Source organism: Eurosta solidaginis, chromosome 3, assembly GCF_040869045.1.
Source record: "Eurosta solidaginis isolate ZX-2024a chromosome 3, ASM4086904v1, whole genome shotgun sequence".
NCBI lineage: Eukaryota > Metazoa > Arthropoda > Insecta > Diptera > Tephritidae > Eurosta > Eurosta solidaginis.
Genome location: NC_090321.1, coordinates 256,427,381 through 256,448,463, shown reverse-complemented (window position 1 = coordinate 256,448,463; position 21,083 = coordinate 256,427,381). Strand labels below are relative to the sequence as shown.

Here is a 21,083-nt window from a genome sequence, read left to right as displayed (position 1 = left end):
TAATTGATACAAAGTTTATTATGCAAGTGCTTCTGTGTATTATTTCTATTGTGCTTCTAGAATTACGGACTTATCACCTTATAAGGTATATGCAGCCTTTGATAGTCTCAGAACTCACGATAGGCAGGCCTGCAAACAATTTCAGCGATAGGGCATCTATCAAACTTTTATTGAAGAACTTTTTGACGCTGTATAAGCAGATTTCGCTAATTAATCTAAATATAGAATTACACAAATGTTTCTTTCTCTTAAATGTATCCGTTTTATTTTTAACTGTGTATTTCGTTTACCTTCAAATTATTAGCAACTTACTGACTAATACGTATACTAAAATTAACAAAAATCTTTTACTCAAGACACACGCACACAATTTATTTGATATATCGCTCATTTTAATATAACGCGCATGAGGTATATAACTTAAATTGAATATATCAATTGACAATTGTATTTTAAATGCTGTTTAGTCAATAATTGCTACGTTGGTCTACATACACTGTATCCTTAATGTATATTTGATAACTTCTTAATAGCTAAATATTCCTCACACTCTCGCTCTCTATTTACTTCTTTACAGCACTAGTTGGATTTGTAGTTGTGCCAGGCGTTACAACTGCAGTCGCTGGTGACATACAATTACCATCAGGATATCTTTTTTGAAATTGTGTAATCAATTCTGGGTCAACTAAGCGTATGCCATCCAATTGATTACCTAAAGTAATCCAATTTGGTTGAACATTATGCGGTCGGCCAAAGAGTTCAATCTTGCGTGTACCCGGACTAAGGCGTTCAATTATGCCATATATTTCATCTGGTTTATGCGATGTAGCACGCACTTCAGCTACAATAACATCACAATCTAGGCCACGATTCAAATTCTTCGGATTACCTTTCATACCAACCAGGCAATGCTCTTTGCCATGATTTAACCAATGTCCTGTACGTCCAGTGCGTATGATGCGCTGTAATTGATTTGTCTTCACCCAAATTAGCTCATCAACGCGTTCGTAGCTGTGTAGCAAAATAACGTCGTTTTTTTATAAATTAAAGTAAGCAATTTTTTTCTAACTCACCCCCACAGTTTAAGGCACTCTCTACCCAATTCCATGGCACGTCCTGTTACCCATAAGAAAATGAGCCCATCATCCTGTAACGCTGGTACTCCCAACTGTCGCATTTCATCATCTGACATTGTACCTATTCGATATATGGTAAAACAACAATTTGGAAAATTCCTACTTTTTTTGAATAGGTTAATTGCCAAAGGGAATAAGTAAGTAGTCCTTAAGTTTAAAGCAGGCCAGAAACGACAAGGGCGCCATGAATCTTTTGAAGTACTTTGGTTTTGAAGTCTATGAAAAGCATCTCATCATATGCAATCATTTAATCCAATCCCTTTGCTAATTAGACCAATCTTTTGTTACAATACATGTACATACCATAAGGCAACTCCATGTGTATATCCCACGGTGGATCAGCCATTACAACTGCAAACTTACCCAACACCGTCATATCAAGATAACGTAAATCACATTGTATCCACTGTGGTGGATATAAAGTAACACTTGGGTCAATGCTACGCTTAATGCATAATTTAGTTTTAACATCAACCGGTTTGTTTGTATTAATATTCGGTATTGTATCAACTTCATAATGTACATATCTAAAGCCAACAAGCATTAGAATGTGTAGTTTAATATACTTTAGAGTTACAACTATGACTTACTTGCATGTAGCCATGTGAAAGCAGGTATTTAAGAAACTACAATCACCAAGTGACTCATCTGTATGTGATTGAATGATTTTCTTGAAATGTAATTTCGTACAAGTGTCTTCTAAAGTTTCTATAGTTTCATCTGATGATTGTTGTGAATCAGCTTCTCCATCTTTTAAATTATCGGAAACAATTTCCCCATCTTCTGTTTCCGATTCAATTGCTTTTGTATCATTTTCCGAGTCCTTTGTGCTACTTCCTCCATTGCCAATGCTATCTGAATTTGTATTTGAATCGATTTGGTTTGTTGTTTCGTTTTCGTAACTATTCTGTATCAGATTTGAATCCTCGGTATCGCTATTTTGCGATTTAGCAGCAGCAATAGCATTGTCTAATTTAAGATCGCGTTTCTTTTTTGCTGCCATTTCTGCAGTGGCTTGCTGAGCTTTAAGACACTCGATCTTAGTCCCGTGTGGACAAAATTCCATGACTTGTGCGCCACCATGAGACTTAAATTTTTCAGCAACCGAACGTTCCTTGGCAGTAGGTTTTGTTAATAACTCTAAAATCTCTTCACCAACTTGTTTACTCTGCTTTTCACGGGTTGAGGGCATGGAGAGGAGTGACTAAGATAACAAATTTTTTATTTACTGAAAGACGACTGCCACAAAGGCTTAACTCTATAAACTTTCTGCCCATATGAATAAAGAGAAAATATACGAAAACCTTACTGAAAACTGAAATGTTGAACTTGAAAAGCAGTTAAATTAACAGCGAAGTGTGGAGGACGTATACATTGCCCAAATTGTTCTGATAAAACTGGGCGCAACAAGTGCTTGAAATAAACTAGACGAATTAAAGAAGATATTACTAGAGTAAACAAAACCATCAATTTCATAGAAAACCGAATCAGAGAATAAAAGCTCCATTAGAATGCAGGTAAAACCGGGGTGTTTTAAAATCTAGATATATGGCACCCACAAACCAAAGCGTTGTGAATCAGTTCTGTGGGCTACGATGTTGAAATATCGGCAGGTGTTTGTTGTTAATTTGTTGTGCCCGGTAAACCATGAACCACCTTCTGGTACTCGCCTGACTACCGCTAAAAAAGTGTGGTTAAACTTTAACCCCTTCAATCTGATGGGGTTAAATTTGAGCAAGCTCTTTGGCAATACGTATTTTTTCTTTTATATAGAAGAAATGATGTTTGTGTTGAAAAACTTACCATAATATCGGATGCATCTGCGCCAGTAGCATTGGTATCTTTACGACCATTAGCACCAGCATTTAGGTCAGTCTTTAGAGCTTTATTTAGATTACAATCTTCATTTTCAGCGTCGTCTGTATCGACTGCAACATGTATGGAAACAATGAGAATTTCTAATACATATTAAAAAGAATCATTTATGTAGCTCTTACACTTTCGTTTTAATTCTTCTTTAATGCCAACATATCCATCATTGATCATATCTTTGTATAACTCTAAAATTATATTAGTTTCTACTGATATTACCTCGCAGCCTACATCTTTGCCAATTGTAACACTCTTTATATTAACCGCGCCTTGTTCCGCCAATTTATTTAAAGTGTAATTGATAACTTTTTGTGCAGGTGCCTTATCCAAATATGCAGTTACTTTTTCTAATAGTTGTGTGGAAATTATGGGTAACACAAGTGTGCTTGAGGAAAGCGCCTGTAGCACCCCTTTTTCCGCCTCGGCATCGGTCTCTGAGTGGAAAAAATAGTTTATTTAATACAAAAATATAACAACAAACAACCTATCTTTTCGACCTAACCCAATTCTACTGGTGGATTTGGGGAATCTTTGGCCGTGTCAACAACGCTATTTGGCGATGTAGACAATAAGCCGGCACGTTCTTTCTTTCGTTTTTCCAATTTTTCTCGAAGTGTATTACGCTTGGTTTTTACTGCTTTGATTTCGTCCCATGCATCAGCCATCGCACAATAATAATGCAATACAAACGATCACTTTTAAACAAATAATACAACCACGCCAAAACAATCAATGAATTTATACAAACAAAAATCTGCCGAATGCACCAAAAATAAGTCCGAATGCTTCTTTTTCTTTGTGCAGGCATTCACAGTAAAAGAAAATGTTTTCTATCGATTATAAAAAATTTCATTATCGATTTTGTACAATTTATTCAAATCAAAAGAAAAATTGTAGTGATTTCGATTAACAGCTTTTTGTAAAGGGCCAATTAATGGTGACTTATAATCATTGTGGATAAGACAAGTATGATAACTTCTGCATAAACGTCAAAATTACAAATAGAATGGATCACCTGATTTTCTATTGACTATCGCTGTCTCATTCTGTATCTCTTTCTATCACCCGCTGAAGATAGCCTCCCAAAAGCAGCCATATTGAACATCCTGTCAGGCATTTGACGGTTAAGCCAAAGAGGATAAATACAATAAGAGCCGTCACTCGTTATTTTGTGGCGAGTATCTCGCTGGAAATTGAAAAAATTTATGCATAATGTTTTCTGAGAGGGACATTTTTAATTGTCTCGCATTTATCCATGCCGTGTAGGCCCCAGGCATGCTTAACCAACGAAACGATATCATTTCGTTACGATAATCAACGTTAATAAACGAAACGAAGTCATTTCGTTTCGTTTATTAACGTTAAGATCGTCAAATTAACGAAATGATTTCGTTTCGTTTTCTGCCATATCAAAACGAAATCAAATCGTTTATGTTGATTATTAATTTCAAACTATGCTGGCAAAGCTGATTGATGGCGGAGTCATTAAAGGTGAAAGCATTATCCAAGCTGATTGCAACTTTTCTCATGAATTTTGACAGTACGAACATTTCTCAGAGTATTTTTGACATTACCACCAACGAATTACACAAACAAATTACATAGAGTTTGTGTGTGTATGTGCGCTCGTTGTTGCCACCTTACGGCTTCACCATGGCTATAGCATTGCCAGCACAATTCAAACATAAAGTATCACGTTAAAAACGTTAACGAAAGCTTTTCGTTTCGGTTAAAAACGAGATACAATTTATCTTGATAATTTCTTTATCGATAATATTTCGATGTGTTTCAACGGAAACGGTGGAAATTTTTTGATAAACGATTAGCTTAACGTTAAGGTGCATCCCTGGTAGGCCCCTTGTGCAACTGTGATTTTTAGAAAGAGAATTAAATAAATTAATTAAATACAGTCGATAAATAAACACAAATACCCCACGAAAATGTATAGAAGACATTTATAAACATCTCGCCCAAAAAAAAAGTAGCGACTGCCTCTCAGTATACATCGAGTAAATGCCAAAAAAATAACTAGTGACGGCTCTTATTGTATTTATCCTCTTTGGTTAAGCTATCACACTTGTTTCATCCAAAATGCCTATAACCATATAACCATAACCAGATAAAGGGCCAATTAATGGTGTCTTGTAACCATAAAACCATAACCAGATAAAACAGCTGATCGAACCTACCCTATGGAAATCAATGTAATCGATTAATGGTGCCATACCATAACGCTAACACCATAACCATATCATAGCCAACTAATTGGTTTTTGGTTTCTCGTCATATCCATAACCCAAAAATATTCGAGTTGGTGAATTTAATAACTTTTTGTAGATTTTATTCATTGTTTTGGATACGTTATGACTAAGAGACTTATTTTTGCGTTTTCTTCATATTGTAACGAATTTTCTGCAAATCCTCTTATTTGCAATCCTCTGCTAAGTTCGAATCACTAAACTGTTGAATAAATAACTCCAATATTGAATGATGGAAAAATGGCCTTTATTAAGTACTTCACAATAACACTCAAACTGTGCAACGAATAGCTTAATAACCAAACTGATATCTTAAAGGAAACTGACTTTCAAAATAATAGTGCTATTGCTCGCTAGATATCGTCTTACTCGTAACTGCTTGACAATTCAAATCAAACTGAATTCCTTCTTACTCGCTGGCGCCGCTTTTATAGTTTACGCTGCATACTTCTAGGCTCTTCGATTTCCAGAAGTTACTAGTTGTTTCGGCTACAAAATCGCCAGCCACAACTACGTGCACAAATTATTGCTCTCTCTTGTAACAACTCAGATAAGGTATATGCATGTGTTTGTAGTTTACAGTCTCCCGCACACACATAAGCGTATAAGTAAATTCATCGGTGTGTGACATCTCATCTCTCGCTGCCTTGTATGTAAATGTTGCTCGTCGGAATGTGTACATATGTGTAGACGCAATTATTGATTCGTTTATGTAGATACATAATGATTGAATTATTGATGTGCATTCACGTCACTGCTTAGATCGGCTTAGAGCTGGCAGCACTCCTTAGTTTTGCTAATATTCGTAACACTGCCCTCCACCTAAGTCTGATCGTCCCGATCAGACAAATCTCTCGATCTAAACGCTGCTAATCTCTCCAAATGAACCACTTTCATTTTGGTTCGTGGTTTGGTAGTGGTTTGTATGCGGTACACTACATCGTTGATCCGTTTTACAACTTTGTATGGGCCTTCCCAGTTACACTGCAATTTCGGGGACAACCCTTTTTTTCGTTGTGGGTTGTATAGCAGCACCAAATCTCCTTCCTGAAACCCTTCCGAATTAATTGCTTTATCGTACCTCGCTTTCATCTTGTCACTCATAATCTTTGCTCGTTGCCTTACCAGATCGTGTATCTCTCTCAGCTCTTCTTCTAAGACATCAGTGGATTTCTTGACATTCCTCTCCGCATCGGCATCTATCCCATACTTCAAATCAGCTGGCAGTCGAAGGTCATTGCCAAAAATTACCTTTGCGGGAGTTTGGCCCGTTGTGTCATGTACTGCCGATCGGTAGGCCATCAAGAATAATGATATGTGTGTATCCCAGTCCTTATGGTACTTGTCGACTACTTTCCTTAAATGCTCCTCCAATGTTCTATTGAAACGTTCCACCATACCATCGGACTGAGGATGCAATGCAGTTGTCCGTGTTTTTCGGATGCCCAACTTCTTGCACAGTTCTTGGAACACAGCTGATTCAAAATTCCTGCCTTGGTCAGAATGTAACTCCATTGGTACACCATACCTTGCAACCCATTCGTTTTTAACCACTTCTGCTACTGTTTCTGCTTCTTGGTTTGGGATTGGGTATACCTCTGGCCATTTACTGAAATAATCCATAACCACCAGTACGTATTTGTTTCCGCGGTTGCTAGTAGGAAATGGACCTGCGACATCCATGGCGATCCTTTCAAATGGTGCACCTGAAATATACTGCTTCATCTGGCCACGACTTCGGGTTTTGGGCCCTTTCGCTCTGTTGCATACCTCGCAATTGGCAATCCACTCGGTGACCGACTGACGGCAACCAACCCAATAGAATCTCTGCTTAATTTTCTCGAGTGTCTTCGTGATTCCAAGATGGCCTCCACTTGGACCATTGTGCAACTCGCTGAGCACGTCAGGAATCCTCTTTCTGGGAACAACTATAAGTTTCTTCTTGCACTGACCATCCTCACTCTCCCATACTCGATGCAAGCAACCGGATATCAATTCCAAACTGTTCCACTGTGCCCAATATGACTTCGCAATGGGACTCTCTGCTGACATATCCTCTCTGCTTGGTCTTTCGTTTCGTTCGAGCCCTTGCATAACATGTGACAGACCTGTATCTTCTAGCTGACACTTTCTTAGTTGTTCCTTGTCCCATTCATCCGTACACGTTATAGTCATTAGCCGGACATCTATAATGTCTTCTTTAGCCTCGGCCTTTGAACAGTGCTTGCATTCCAAACTACATGGCCTTCGTGACATTGCATCGGCATTTCCATGGGTACTACCTTTTCGATGCTCAATGGAAAAGTCATAGCTTTGAAGTCGCTCGATCCACCGTGCCAATTGTCCTTCCGGATTACGGAACTGCATAAGCCATTTCAATGCTGCGTGATCTGTCCTGACATGGAATCGCTGGCCGTAGAGGTATTTGTGAAAATGTTTAATGCACTCTACCAATGCCAACAGCTCTCTCCGCGTAACACAGTAGTTCCTCTCTGGTTTTCCAATCGAACGGCTGTAATATGCAACTACCTTCTCCTGTCCATCGACCAGTTGTGATAAAACGCCTCCTATAGCATATCCACTTGCATCTGTATCTAGAATAAATGTTGCTCCTGGAATCGGATATGCTAACATTGGGGCAGTGCACAAACGCTCCTTCAATGTTTGGAAAGCCACTTCTTGCTCCTTCTTCCATTCAAAAGCTTTGTTTTTTCTTGTAAGCTCATGGAGGCTATGGGCTACGCTGGAAAAATTTGGTACATATCGGCGGTAATATGTGCACAGCCCAAGAAAACTTCTCAATTCATGTAGATTCTGTGGTCTTGGCCAATCCTGTACAGCCTCTATTTTTTCGTTCGCAGTGCAGATGCCCTCTGTCGTTACCTTGTGACCCAAATAATTGACTTCCTTTTTAAACAGCGCACACTTTTTGGGACTTAACTTCAGACCAGCGCCAGCTATTCTCTGGAAAACTTCCTCCAAGTTCTTAAGATGTTCATCAAAGTTCTTGCCCAATACGATGATGTCGTCCAGGTACACCAAGCATGTTTTCCAATGTAGTCCTTTCAGTACCTGGTCCATGAGTCTCTCAAAAGTAGCTGGTGCATTACAAAGTCCAAAAGGCATCACTGTAAATTGCCAAAGACCATCACCGACACTGAAGGCTGTTTTCTCTTTATCTTCCTCCTTCACCTCCACTTGCCAGTAGCCGCTTTTCAAGTCCAGCGTGGAAAACCATTTCGTACCAGATAGCGAGTCCAGAGTGTCGTCAATTCTTGGCAATGGGTAGCTATCCTTTTTCGTTACGTCATTCAACTTCCGGTAGTCCACGCAAAACCTCATTTTTCCATCCTTTTTTTTTACAAGTACTACCGGTGAGCTCCATGGACTAGCTGATGGTTCGATGACGCCGCTGTCGTTCATTTCTTGAATGATTTGACTCACAACTTCCCGCTTCGCCAGTGGAACACTACGTGGAGCTTGACGGATCGGTCTCGCATCTCCAGTGTCAATTTGATGTTTCACAACGTTGGTGCGGCCTGGTTTAGAATCATCCTGGTCAAATATGTTCGCGTACTTTAGGAGCAGTTGTTTTGCCTTACTCTGATATGCTTCCTCTAGTCCCTGCATCCATGCCGTGATGTCATTTGAAAGATCAGTATTACTAGCTGAAACGTGTTCCTGGAGCTGTTCACAGTTAATAACCACTTCAGCCTCTTGGCATCTTCCCAAAATAGCTCCTTTAGTCAGTTTGAGTGGTGACTTGAACTCATTGAGTACTCTTACCGGAATACGTCCATCTTGTTTTGTCATAGCCAGGGTTTTTCCTACAAGTATGTTTAGTGCTGATTTGTTTGCTGCTTCGACAACCCACAATTTGTTTGTCCCACAATCTCCATCAACCTTTGCCCAGATGACTGCTTCGGATTTTGGTGGTATTTGCTGACTCTCTTCCACCAGCACTCGTTTACTGCTGTAGCCTCTCTCGTAGCCGAAATTAAGTGGTACATCCATGTTTTTATATCGCATCGTCTTGCTTTGCATGTCGATCTTGATGCCCTGGTCGATTAAGAAGTCCACTCCAATTATGATTTCATCAACAATTTCTGCCACTATAAAATTGTGTACTACCATGACGTTCCCAATTGCGACTTCATATTCTACTTCTCCAATTACCTGGGTGTCCTCTCCCGTGGCTGTACGTAATCTTGCTCCAAGCAATGGTCTTATCTTTTTGTTGACTAAATCCGCTCGAATGATGGAATGAGATGCACCCGTATCTACAGTCAATAACCGTTCCTTTCCGTCCACATGTCCTCCAACAGTAAGGTTGCTCGATCTTCTTCCAATCTGCGAGATAGAGATTATGGGGCATTCAATTGCGGGAGCCAGCTGTCGCCCCTTGCGGCTGACTCGATTTAGTTTAACGATTGAGTGGTCTTGGATATTTGCTCATCACCTTCTGCTCTGCGTTTACGACCACCCACATTGTTGGAGCTATTGGGACCGCTGCTGCAATGTCGTGCAATATGACCTGGGTTGCCGCACTTGAAACATTTAATAACTCCGGCATTTTTCTGTTGTGATCCCTTCAGTGCTTCCAAAATAGTGTCTACCCAATCTGGTCTTTCCACTTCTACACGATGAGCTTTGTATGCTGGTTTACTCAATAGTGAGGCCGTTTCCTGAGTCAATGCATGTGATACCGTTTCAGAAAATGTCAGCTTTGGGTTTGCGTATGTAGCTCGCTTCGTTTCCACGTCCCGTATGCCATTTATGAAACTCTGGATTTTTACCCTTTCAGTGTATTCCACGGGTGCGTCCGCATTTGCAAGATGAGCCAATCTTTCAATATCTGAAGCAAACTCCTGCAATGTTTCATTTGCTTTTTGGTAGCGGTTTTGCAACTCAATTTGGAATATCTGTTTCCTATGCTCGCTTCCGTAACGTCTCTCTAAAGCGCTCATCAATGTTTCGTAGTGGTTCCGCTCGTACTCTGGGATGGTCTGTAAGATTTCCGCGGCAGGCCCTTTCAGTGCCACGAACAGAGCTGCAACTTTATCTTCAGCATTCCATTGGTTCACTGCTGCGGTCTTCTCAAACTGTAGCTTAAAGACCTGAAAAGGAACAGAACCGTCAAAGGATGGTGTCTTTACCTTTGGATTACTCGCTGAAACAGCTGGGCGGTTTAGTTGTAACTGCTCCATACGACCTTTTAACGCTTCTATTTCGGCATCAATTTTGTCCTCGAGTTGTAAAATTTTTGCATCCTGCTCTTCCAGTTTCACAAAGAGCTGCGCTGATACCTGTTCCGAAATTTGTGCCGACATTTCAGATATACGTGCCTCTTGCGCTTCCAGTTGAGATGCCAAATATGTCTTCTGTTCTTCCATCTTGGATGTTATACGTGTCTCCTGCGATTCTAGTTGTGATGCCATATATGTCTTCTGTTCTTCCATCTTGGATGTTATACGATTCTCCTGCGATTCCATATATGTCTGCTGTTCTGCCAGTTGAGATGACACTGTCGATGTTTGAGCAGATATTGCAGCTAAAATCATGTTCAAGTCTGTACTGGTAACCGTCTGCGATGTTTCGTTCTTCTCTTCAATTTTTGTTGTCTCCTCGCCATCAAGATGAAAGACATGCTCTTCCACATCAATTCCTTCTGCTTCCATTGCTTCTCGTAGCCGTGCCTGAAGTTCGAGTTTAACGCCGCTTGTATTCAATCCACGGCTCTCCAACTCCTTCTTCAGTTGCGGGATCTTCAATTCACTTAACTTTGCCATGTCCTTGTTGTCCTCTAGAATTTATTCAACAATTCCTCTTCTGACACCAATTGTAACGAATTTTCTGCAAATCCTCTTATTTGCAATCCTCTGCTAAGTTCGAATCACTAAACTGTTGAATAAATAACTCCAATATTGAATGATGGAAAAATGGCCTTTATTAAGTACTTCACAATAACACTCAAACTGTGCAACGAATAGCTTAATAACCAAACTGATATCTTAAAGGAAACTGACTTTCAAAATAATAGTGCTATTGCTCGCTAGATATCGTCTTACTCGTAACTGCTTGACAATTCAAATCAAACTGAATTCCTTCTTACTCGCTGGCGCCGCTTTTATAGTTTACGCTGCATACTTCTAGGCTCTTCGATTTCCAGAAGTTACTAGTTGTTTCGGCTACAAAATCGCCAGCCACAACTACGTGCACAAATTATTGCTCTCTCTTGTGACAACTCAGATAAGGTATATGCATGTGTTTGTAGTTTACAGTCTCCCGCACACACATAAGCGTATAAGTAAATTCATCGGTGTGTGACATCTCATCTCTCGCTGCCTTGTATGTAAATGTTGCTCGTCGGAATGTGTACATATGTGTAGACGCAATTATTGATTCGTTTATGTAGATACATAATGATTGAATTATTGATGTGCATTCACGTCACTGCTTAGATCGGCTTAGAGCTGGCAGCACTCCTTAGTTTTGCTAATATTCGTAACAATATTTATATTTATAAAAGCAATCAACTGAGGGGATAACAACACCTGGAACTGAATTCGCCTTGGATTTGCATAGACCGCTTTGTTGTGTTGCTCCACCTCCTCCAACATACCATAATACCAACGCTATAACTATACCATAGCCAACCAATTGGTTTCTGGTTTCTTGCCATATCCATAAGTTGGTGAATTTAATAACTTTTTGTAGATTTTATTCATTGTTTTTGATACGTTATGACTAAGAGACTTCTTTTGTATGGAATTTGTTTGTAATTTATCCGTTTTCTTTATTTTTATGAGATTTTCCCGATTTTTATGTTAAGGCACCATTAACCGATCACATTGGAGATGGTTGTGGATATGGGTATGGTTAGGACTATGGCGTTAGGATTAAAGGGCGAATTAATGGTGACTTAAACCATAAAGCCATAACTAGATAAACCACTGACCACACTTACCTTATGGAAATCAATGTAATAGAGTTAGCGTTATGGTATGGCACCATTAATCGATTACATTGATTTCCATAAGGTAGGTTCGATCAGCCGTTTTATCTGGTTATGGTTTTATGGTTATATGTCACCATTAATTAGCCCTTAAGGAGGTTTAATTAGCCCTTAAAAGCATCTATTGACAACCATAAACGGCAACTGGCAAATCGGTCACTGAACATACTTTACTGTCACTACAAAATAGTTGATTTTCATCTATGGGAAAAAGGTTTGTTTAGAATTTTCGCAGTTTTGTCTCGTTTATGTAATTAAATTTGTGCGAAAACATTCCATGGAAAAGTAAAATAGTGATCTGCACAACAAAAAGAGCCGTTTTAGTTGGGTTATACAAATAGAGAAGAAACCCGCTACGTGCGATTAAGAGCGTCTTGCGTTAATAATCCGTTGTCGAAGTGGTGGAAATTTAACTTGCTGATTGTGGTGGTGGTTGCCCTTTGTGCTGTTGGATGTTGTCATTTATATGTGTCCTTTCAGGTGTATTTAAAAAAGTAAATATTAAAAAACTATGCGAAATAAGCCTCCTGTGAAGAAATAATGATGCTCGTGACATATTAAAGTTATTCATATAGGAGCTTGCGTTTAACGAATTCCATGGCCCCCTGGAGTTTGGTGGTTAAAAGATCTAGTTGTACTGTTCTCGAATTGTAGAAAAATAGCTTCTATTGATTTTCATCCCGATAAAACAAATTTGCTGTTCCTGAATAGAAGTGTAATATTAAAAGCTAAAATTGTTTAACTTGTGGAATAAAAAAGTGCTAAATACTATAATTAATCTGCAGGGCGATGTACCTGACGCTTGTAGTTGTATATAGATATGTGCATATATGTTTCTAGTTCGTTTTGTAATAATTTATCGCTTTGATAAGCATGCTAAACAAAATAACCAGAATAATGTAAATGTCGCTGCTAGTGTTCTGCGAGGATATAATTTCCAAACCGGCGTTGGACCCACCCAGGTGTATTTTTATAAATCGCTACCGAAGGCGGCCAACGTAGAAAGACCTTTTGTATATAAAAACTATGCACAGGACCCCTCGCGGGGTTATTTTCTGGGTTTTTGAAAATATCTTTCCCCCTTTAGGTGATGTACCATCTTGTAAAACGTTACCTATAAATCTATGAGGCACTAAGTATGTGGGCTTGTTTGTTGTTGTAGTAGCGATAAGGTTAATCCCCGAAGGCTTTGGGCAGTGTTATCGATGTGATGGTCCTTTCCCGGATCCGGTACGCTCCGGTAACACAGCACCATTAAGGTGCTAGCCCGACCATCTCGGGAACGATTTATATGGCCACATTAAACCTTCAGTTTATGTCCACGTTATGGTGTACAAACGCCATTCACTTACTAATATTTGCGGTAGGAATTTTTTTATTTAAACCATTTATGGGCGAACCCTTAGGTAATAGGAGTGTTATGGCGTTTACTTTTTTGTGGAAAAAATTTTACCCTCATGTTGCCTTCTTATATTCTAACTTTTGAACTAGATTACCTGGCGCTATGCAAAACGTCTGAATTTGTAGGTAATATTGTACCTATGTATTGCAATTCAGTGAGAAATAGTTTTTGAGCAGCACACAAACTTACGAGAGAGCAGAGAAGAGTCATCAGGGCGACATTATTTTAGAAAAGAAAATGCCATTAGCGTGATGATTGAAACCTCAGAAGAATAGACAAAGGATTGGTTGTGACATGAATGGGGACGGTTCCTGGGTACCATCAACTTATGGTGTAGAATATTTACATGGTATTTACCTTGACATGGAAAGATCGCATCTTCCGCACGGTGGGAAAAGTGTATGGGATGCTTCGTACACTCTAATTAATTTTGTTTATAACAACATTGCTAGGTACGTCTATGGGTTGAAAAGACTTGACCACGTCACTTATCATGCTGACAGGTTGCTAAATATTTCTTTCGATAACCTTATTAAACTTAAAACGCCACTTCGCTACATAAATTAATATATATGAAGGAACCTGACTATCTGTACCGGAGGCTAAATTTTCTCCAGTCGTCTAGATCTGTTCTTACCCACTTCAGACATCGTATGCTAATATCTGATTGCCAGTTCTTCATTACTTCCATACGTCTTTGGAACTCGCTCCCTTCTAGACTTAGCCTTATAAGCAATGCTCTGCTCTTCAATAAAGAATTAACAAGTTTCTATAATAACCTAGACAATTAAAATACTGATTTCTGATTAAGTAAATATCATTCGTTTATTTATTATTTATTAAATATATTTTTTATTGTAACCTTTTCTTAGTCATAGTCATTAGCTTTAAGTTTCAAGTTTAAATTGTTCCTATTTTATGCCTTTTACCGACTAGCACTATAAAATAATTTTTGCCAAATTGTTGTGCTAGGATGAATTGCCTAATAAATACAAATACAAATATGCATGTTTGTTGTATTACCTAGCCAACTTAAGTTAGCCCAGGCCCTAGTACCTTCACCAGCGGGTTAGGGTGTTTGGAATATACCTCCAGCAAATATGCCTGTCGTATATTGGCTGATAGGTGTAACCGTTTCAAGGGGTTGCCAGCGCAATTAATAGCTTATCCAACCCAATTGTGAATTTCACGCTCCAATGGTAAATTCTCTTTGTTTAGCAGGCGAGGCTCTGGCATCCCAAGTTCCTCATGAAACTCGGCCAGGGGGCAGTATTGTCTAAAAAATCAATGTGTTACTTATATTACATCGTTTCCGCTTTAAATACAGCAAAATCAACGGGTTAGTACCAGAGGATACTAGTACCAGAGCATGCCATATTTAATTTGGTAAAGGGCTAACCATATCCGTAACACTTCTTCAACATTGATTGAGTGTTTTTGCGTTTAAAACGACAAAAACAACAATGGGGTCTGGTGCCCATGATAAAAATGACTGATGTGTGTCTATAGCGAACGAATGGGTATCCCAGCAAATGGATTATGTGGAGCTGTTAGGATAATATAAGAATAAATGCGCTAGTAGCTGCTACCGAGAAGTGTGGTCCAAGCTCCGGCACACCGCGCGCAAGTTTAGAACACGCCAGCTGAACTGGTTAAAATAAGATGATTGAATAGCTTAGTGCTATAAAGTGATGAGCGAAAAATAGGATTTACGTTCAAAGAGTATCCTCTCCTTTGAAAAAATTCTTCAAGCTACCCTCTTCTACTCCTTGTGGTAGTGCTTCGACCCCTCCAACACACAAATCGTCATCGATATCCACTAACGGACGTCCAAGGAAACTTTCAGTTGGACCAAAGGATATAGGTGTTGGAGGCATTGGTTCCACTAGCTGTATTTACGCGTTGCCCCCTTCGAGATTTAAGAGGATTGAGCCAAATATTCAACTTAAAGCTTGTCTTCGATGTTGTTTTGATATTGACTTTTAAAACGCCGTTATACTTTCTCATACTTCATATCCATCCAACTTCTTTTAATTCAAGTTTTTCCTATTTCCTTCCAGTAAGAAAACCACAATTTCAGCACAGATGAGTGTTCCACAAAGCGGTGTTCATTATTTGTTGACGTAAATCTTACAAAATTAAAAGCATCCAAAAAATTACATTCAAAGATTCAACATATTCTATTCTCCATAAAGAAAAGGAAATCAAGTTCTGCCAGTCTACACCTTTGTTCTTGTCTGCCAGTAAACACAATCACTCCTAAACACAATGGTTCAGTATAATTCTGCTCAACGTAAGAGTGTTCGTATATTGTTGGTCGGCGATGCGGGTGTAGGTAAAACATCACTTATACTTTCTCTTGTAAGTGAGGAGTTTCCCGAGGATGTGCCACCAAAAGCTGAAGAGATAACCATACCAGCTAATGTAACACCGGAACAGGTGCCCACAAATATAGTTGACTATTCAAGTGAGTAAACTGCGTATGTACATAAATGAATATTCGAAATAATTGGTTAACATTTTTTTTTTCAGGTACGGAGCAGACCGACGGTACACTAAACGAAGAAATAATAAAAGCACACGTGGTTTGCATTGTGTACAGTGTTGAAGATGATGATTCACTTGATCGTATCACAACACATTGGCTTCCTTTGATACGCAATGCAGTTGGTGCCGATCAACAGCGTAAGCCAATTGTTTTGGTTGGTAACAAAGTCGATTTAATAGAATATTCAACTATTGATGTGAGTTTTGTTTAACATTTGTAAAAGTTTGATATTTAATATGTTTTATTTTTCTTTCAGAGCGTATTGACAATAATGGAAGACTTTCCAGAAGTGGAAAGTTGTGTGGAATGTTCTGCTAAAACCTTGCACAATATTTCTGAAATGTTTTACTATGCACAAAAGGCCGTTTTACATCCAACATCACCACTTTATATAATGGAAGAGCAAGATGTATGTAATTTTTTTTATTATTGTTAATCTTATGGCAAAAATATGCCCAAAAGTTTAGGGAAAGGCTTTCGTATAAATGGTCATGAGGCCGAATACATGGGCGTCTCGTTCGTGAGAAAAGGCGAATTTCAAAATTTCAAGAGTTCCCTATGAACGCTTCACGAAAAAAATGGTCCCAACTGAGTTATATAATAATGTATTATTTAATTTAATTTAATTTATTTATTATTACGGCTGTTTAGGCCTAAAACTTAAACTACTAAGTACAATTCGTTATTATATCACTTATTTCTATTGAATATGCTGTTGGAATGCCATGTGATTCCGATCAGCATATTTACTGGCGTGACAAACGGACGAGTCTGGGAGCCAGTCATTTAAGGAAGGTTGGAAAGGACGCGTTTCCAATCCTCCAGTGCTCCCAGCTTAAAGCAACAGCATTTGGAACTTATACTTTTCAATTATATTTGTATTTTAAGCTGTCGGCAACACAGCTCAAAATATAATGAGGGGTTGAAAAGGACGTGTTTCCAATCCCCCCTGCTCCAACTTTTGTTTGACCTTAGTTTGGTTACACATCAATGCGAGTGATTCCGATCAGCAACAGTAAATATAGGCTGAAAATACCGAATTCCAGCGAAATTAGTTGTTGGAACTGTCTGGAGTTACAGGTGGCGACTGATTTTCTTTTCCTTAGGGCCGGGTGCATTGTATTTTGCTGCTACCAATATTACCATTCCCTTTTTGCGATCCAGTATCGGTATATCATGTAAAAAAATAAAAGAAAAAAAAAAACTATCTTATTGGAAGGGTTTTACAATGCTCCAATAAACTTTTTTTAAAAGTATTGAAGTTATTACTACTTTTTATGTGATTAGGAAGTTCATTGAAATATTTCAGGCCCTTATAAAATATATTTTGCTTGTCCAATTCTGTTTTGAAAAGAGGTAATCTAAAATTATTGTTTTCTCTGAAGCTTTATTTTGCATAACTTGTAGCTTATCTACCTGAGTTACATTGTCATAAAGAATATTGTGGGACAATATATGAAATGCGGCTCTATGATGGATTTATACACTTTCAGTTTGTTTTTTCTACTGATAAATTTGCATGACCACTTCCAAAAACCAATTTTCTTGCCTATTTTGGCAACTATATAATCAATATGATCATTAAATTTTAATTTATTATCAATCTGAGCCCTTAAGTACTTGAAAGTTTTAACTTCGTTAATGTTTGAGTTCATTATTTTTAGTTCGATATTACAAGATTCCTTATTCATCGCTCTAGATATGGCCATAAAATGGGTTTTATTAACATTAAGTTTAAGCTTATTGTTACAAAGCCACCTGTATAGGGTGTTCAAGTCTTCCTGCATTTTGCTCCTAGCTAACATGATATCAATTTCACTTACTTCGAACAATGCGTCATCCGCAAACAGCCTTATTTTACTATGTTTTAGCGCCGAAGATATATCATTTATATATATGTTAAATAGGACCGGTGCCAAAACCGATCCTTGTGGCAATCCAATTCCTGTCAATACCCCATCCGAGACAACCGACTCAATGGCTGTTTTTTGTCTTCGGTTACCTAAAAAGCTCTGAAACCACTGCAGCTCGTTGCCCCTATTTCCAATTTTTTCTAATTTTTTAATCATTATATTTCTGTCTATAGTTTCAAATGCTCTCTTTAAGTCGATAAAAACCGCAAGTATACTTTTCCTTTGATTTAGTTCTACTTTCCAACTCGATATTACATAATTTAAAGCCGTTTCACAAGAGTGGCCTTCTCTGAAACCGGATTGTTCTTTAATTAGTATTTTATTTATTTCCAAGTAACTAATGAGCTGATTTTTTACTAGTGTTTCTAGAATTTTTTCGATATTCGGCAACGTGTTGATCGGTCTCAGATCTTCTGCCTTTAATGCATTTTTTACCTTCTTTATTGGCACTATTGTTGATATTTTCCATGCGTCGGGCACTATTCCCTCTACTAATGATTTATTTATGATATCCGCATAGAAATGTCCCATGTATGACACCGAATTCTTAATCACTCCTTCTGATAATAAATTTGTTCCTCCGATTTTATTTTTTAACCTTTTATCTACCAATATGACATCATCAACCGTAACTTCTTGGAATTTCAGACATGTGCTAACCGTGTATTGCACACTGTCGCCACTATCAAAAGTTTCGATTTCTCGATTTATGTCACCAATACTATCAACAAAGAAGGAATTCAATGCTTGAGCTATATCTTCGGGTGTTTCATATCTTATACCATTTACAATCACTGTCAGGATATTCTCACGCACCTCAGTTAAGTTTACTGCTTGCTTGAGGTGTTTCTACATTAATTTCCTATCAGAAGAATCTTTTTAATTTTGATTAGTTTCTTATAATACTTCGCAACCGTATTATATTCCGAAAATTCACCAGATCTTCTGGCTTATGAGTGCAATTGGATTTTTAATTTGTTAATTTCGGTCAGTTCATGATCGTACCACTTATTTCCCAACCTCACTATTCTGTCTTGTTCTGATGTTAATAAACCCATGCAGTGTAATAAGCAGGTTTTTATATATTTAACCGAGTCATTGAGATGTATATTTTTTAATACGCTGAAATCATAGTTTCTCAATAAGTAAATGAGGTTATCAGCAGAATAATTCTTCCAACAGATTGTGGGTATCATTCTCCGCAGAGGATTTGAATTACACACTTTGAAAGCAAATGAAATGGTTTCGTGATCAGAAATTCTGTGATTTTCAAGATTAGTACAGGACAGTACATCAGCATTTGCATATAATAGATCTATTCTCGTTTGGAACCTCTCAGCAATCCTTGTATTGAAATTCACCATTTTCCTATCGCGCTACGTGAAAATATCTCTTTGAGCTTAGAACTCGTTGTAGTATTAACATTCATGTTAATGTTAAAATCCCCAATTAACAAGGAGTTTGTACCACTCTCCAGTTCCTCAGAAAGTATAGCTTCCAAGTGATTTAAAAATTCGATATCACTAGAGCTTGGAGAATGGTACAACACACCTATTTGTCATTTAATGTCGAACTTTTTTAATTTAATTATAGCACACCAAACATTTAAATCAATAGATCTATTATAACTGACTTTGTACTCGATACCTTTTTTTAATAGTAAGACTACACCTCCTGTGTGTCTACTATGAGAATCGAACCATTGTATAATAAGGAATGTTTATTTCCGCATCACTAACATCCGGTGTTATACATGCTTCTGAACATAGAACGATGTCCGGATCTAACTCTTCTATAATTCTTTCGAGTTCATCTTTGTTGGCTAGAAAACTACAAATATTTAGGTAAATGCACTGTAAGTTAAAAGCTTTTATCCCCCGATCAGTTAGTTTTGGTGGCTAAAAGCCCACGCGTTGTCTTTCCAGCTTAAGTTTCCTTAAATAAATTGGGCATTCATGACTCATGATGTTGTGTTCTGTATTAATATTTAAACCTAACCGATTATTACTATCTATGCAATTACCACATTTATTTAGGGGTGCACTCTCTGTACAGTCTTCGACTTTATGTTCCCTGCTGCATTTACTACACCTCTGTTTAAGTGTACCAGTAGCCGCTATATTGTTAAACCCTAAGCATTTATAACATCTTTTTACCGTTTGAGCATCGTAAACTGGACAGCGGTCCCAACCAATATTGATTTTCTTGCATTTCAACACGTCTTCATAGTATTTGTGCTCAATCTCAATGACTGCATTGATATATGATGCTGTGGTTTCCTTCCTTGATTTAATAACTCTTACACATTTCATTTTAGCATCTCGCAAAAACTCATTTTGGTTGGTGATCTTACCAACTATTTCCTCTTCAGGATGCTCAGTACTAATGTTAGTCACCATGATTTTAGGAAAATATATTTTCGGTTCAGCTATGTTGTATTTACTTTTTTCTAGCCTTTCTGTTAGAGTGTCCTTAATTTTATCCTTATCACTAGCTGACTTCGCACTAATAATTATTGTACCATTGTTTCTATTTTGTACCCTACCTATATTCAAATTGGATGGATCTATTTTATTCAAGTCCGTTTTTCCTTTCTCTAATGCTTGTTTAACCTTGGGTTTAATTACTATTGGAGGAATTCTCTTAGTAATATTGGCATATGAATTGACTTCCTTAGCAGTAACAGCTTTATTTTGGTTTGCAACCTTTTTAACCTCTCTTATAATTTCCTCCTTTTGCTTATTAAACGCTTCATTTGGGGTATTGATCTTATTAAGCATTTCTTTGTTTGCTTTTCACCCTGTTTATATTATCCACAATTCTTTTCATCTCTTTTCGCTGTGCGTTATGGATGCGCTTATCTCCCTTTTGTGTTCATTCAACATTTTTTCAAGTTCAACCTTTTGCTCCCTTAAATTTACTTTGTTAATTTCTGAAAT

The 21,083-nt window shown here is 37.9% G+C and overlaps 2 protein-coding genes across 11 annotated transcripts in view; one reads left to right on the top strand and one right to left on the bottom strand.

Moving 5' to 3' along the window:
• Nucleotides 1-19: 19 nt before the first annotated feature.
• Mettl3 (methyltransferase like 3) lies at nt 20-3,799 on the bottom strand. The gene is made up of 7 exons (XM_067776050.1): nt 3,511-3,799; nt 3,134-3,442; nt 2,940-3,064; nt 1,727-2,340; nt 1,440-1,663; nt 1,074-1,197; nt 20-1,011 (listed from the first exon to the last, which is right to left on the bottom strand). Exons 1-7 carry the CDS (start codon nt 3,671-3,673, stop codon nt 564-566), a joined length of 2,007 nt encoding a protein of 668 aa, XP_067632151.1. The 5' UTR covers nt 3,674-3,799; the 3' UTR covers nt 20-563.
• Nucleotides 3,800-12,449: 8,650 nt separating this feature from the next.
• The window catches only part of Miro (mitochondrial Rho GTPase), a 50,918-nt gene continuing 42,284 nt past the window's right edge, over nt 12,450-21,083 (top strand). For 6 of the 10 annotated variants that reach the window (XM_067776049.1, XM_067776048.1, XM_067776047.1 and 3 more), the window contains exons 1-4: nt 12,508-12,775; nt 15,744-16,150; nt 16,216-16,427; nt 16,488-16,640. In XM_067776049.1, the coding sequence (XP_067632150.1) occupies nt 15,952-16,150; nt 16,216-16,427; nt 16,488-16,640 (564 nt within the window). In that variant the 5' untranslated portion in view covers nt 12,508-12,775; nt 15,744-15,951. The other 4 variants (XM_067776041.1, XM_067776044.1, XM_067776040.1 and 1 more) reach the window with 4 other exon arrangements.

Bases quoted from the DNA above. Each gene is read 5' to 3' on its own strand.
- Mettl3 (XM_067776050.1), bottom strand. From the start codon at position 3,673: ATGGCTGATGCATGGGACGAAATCAAAGCAGTAAAAACCAAGCGTAAT. The intron at 2,341-2,939 runs GTAAGTTTTTCA...TTGTTATCTTAG, and splicing joins CAGATGCATCCGATATTATG to TCACTCCTCTCCATGCCCTC. The intron at 1,198-1,439 runs GTATGTACATGT...TATATCGAATAG, and splicing joins ACACATGGAGTTGCCTTATG to GTACAATGTCAGATGATGAA.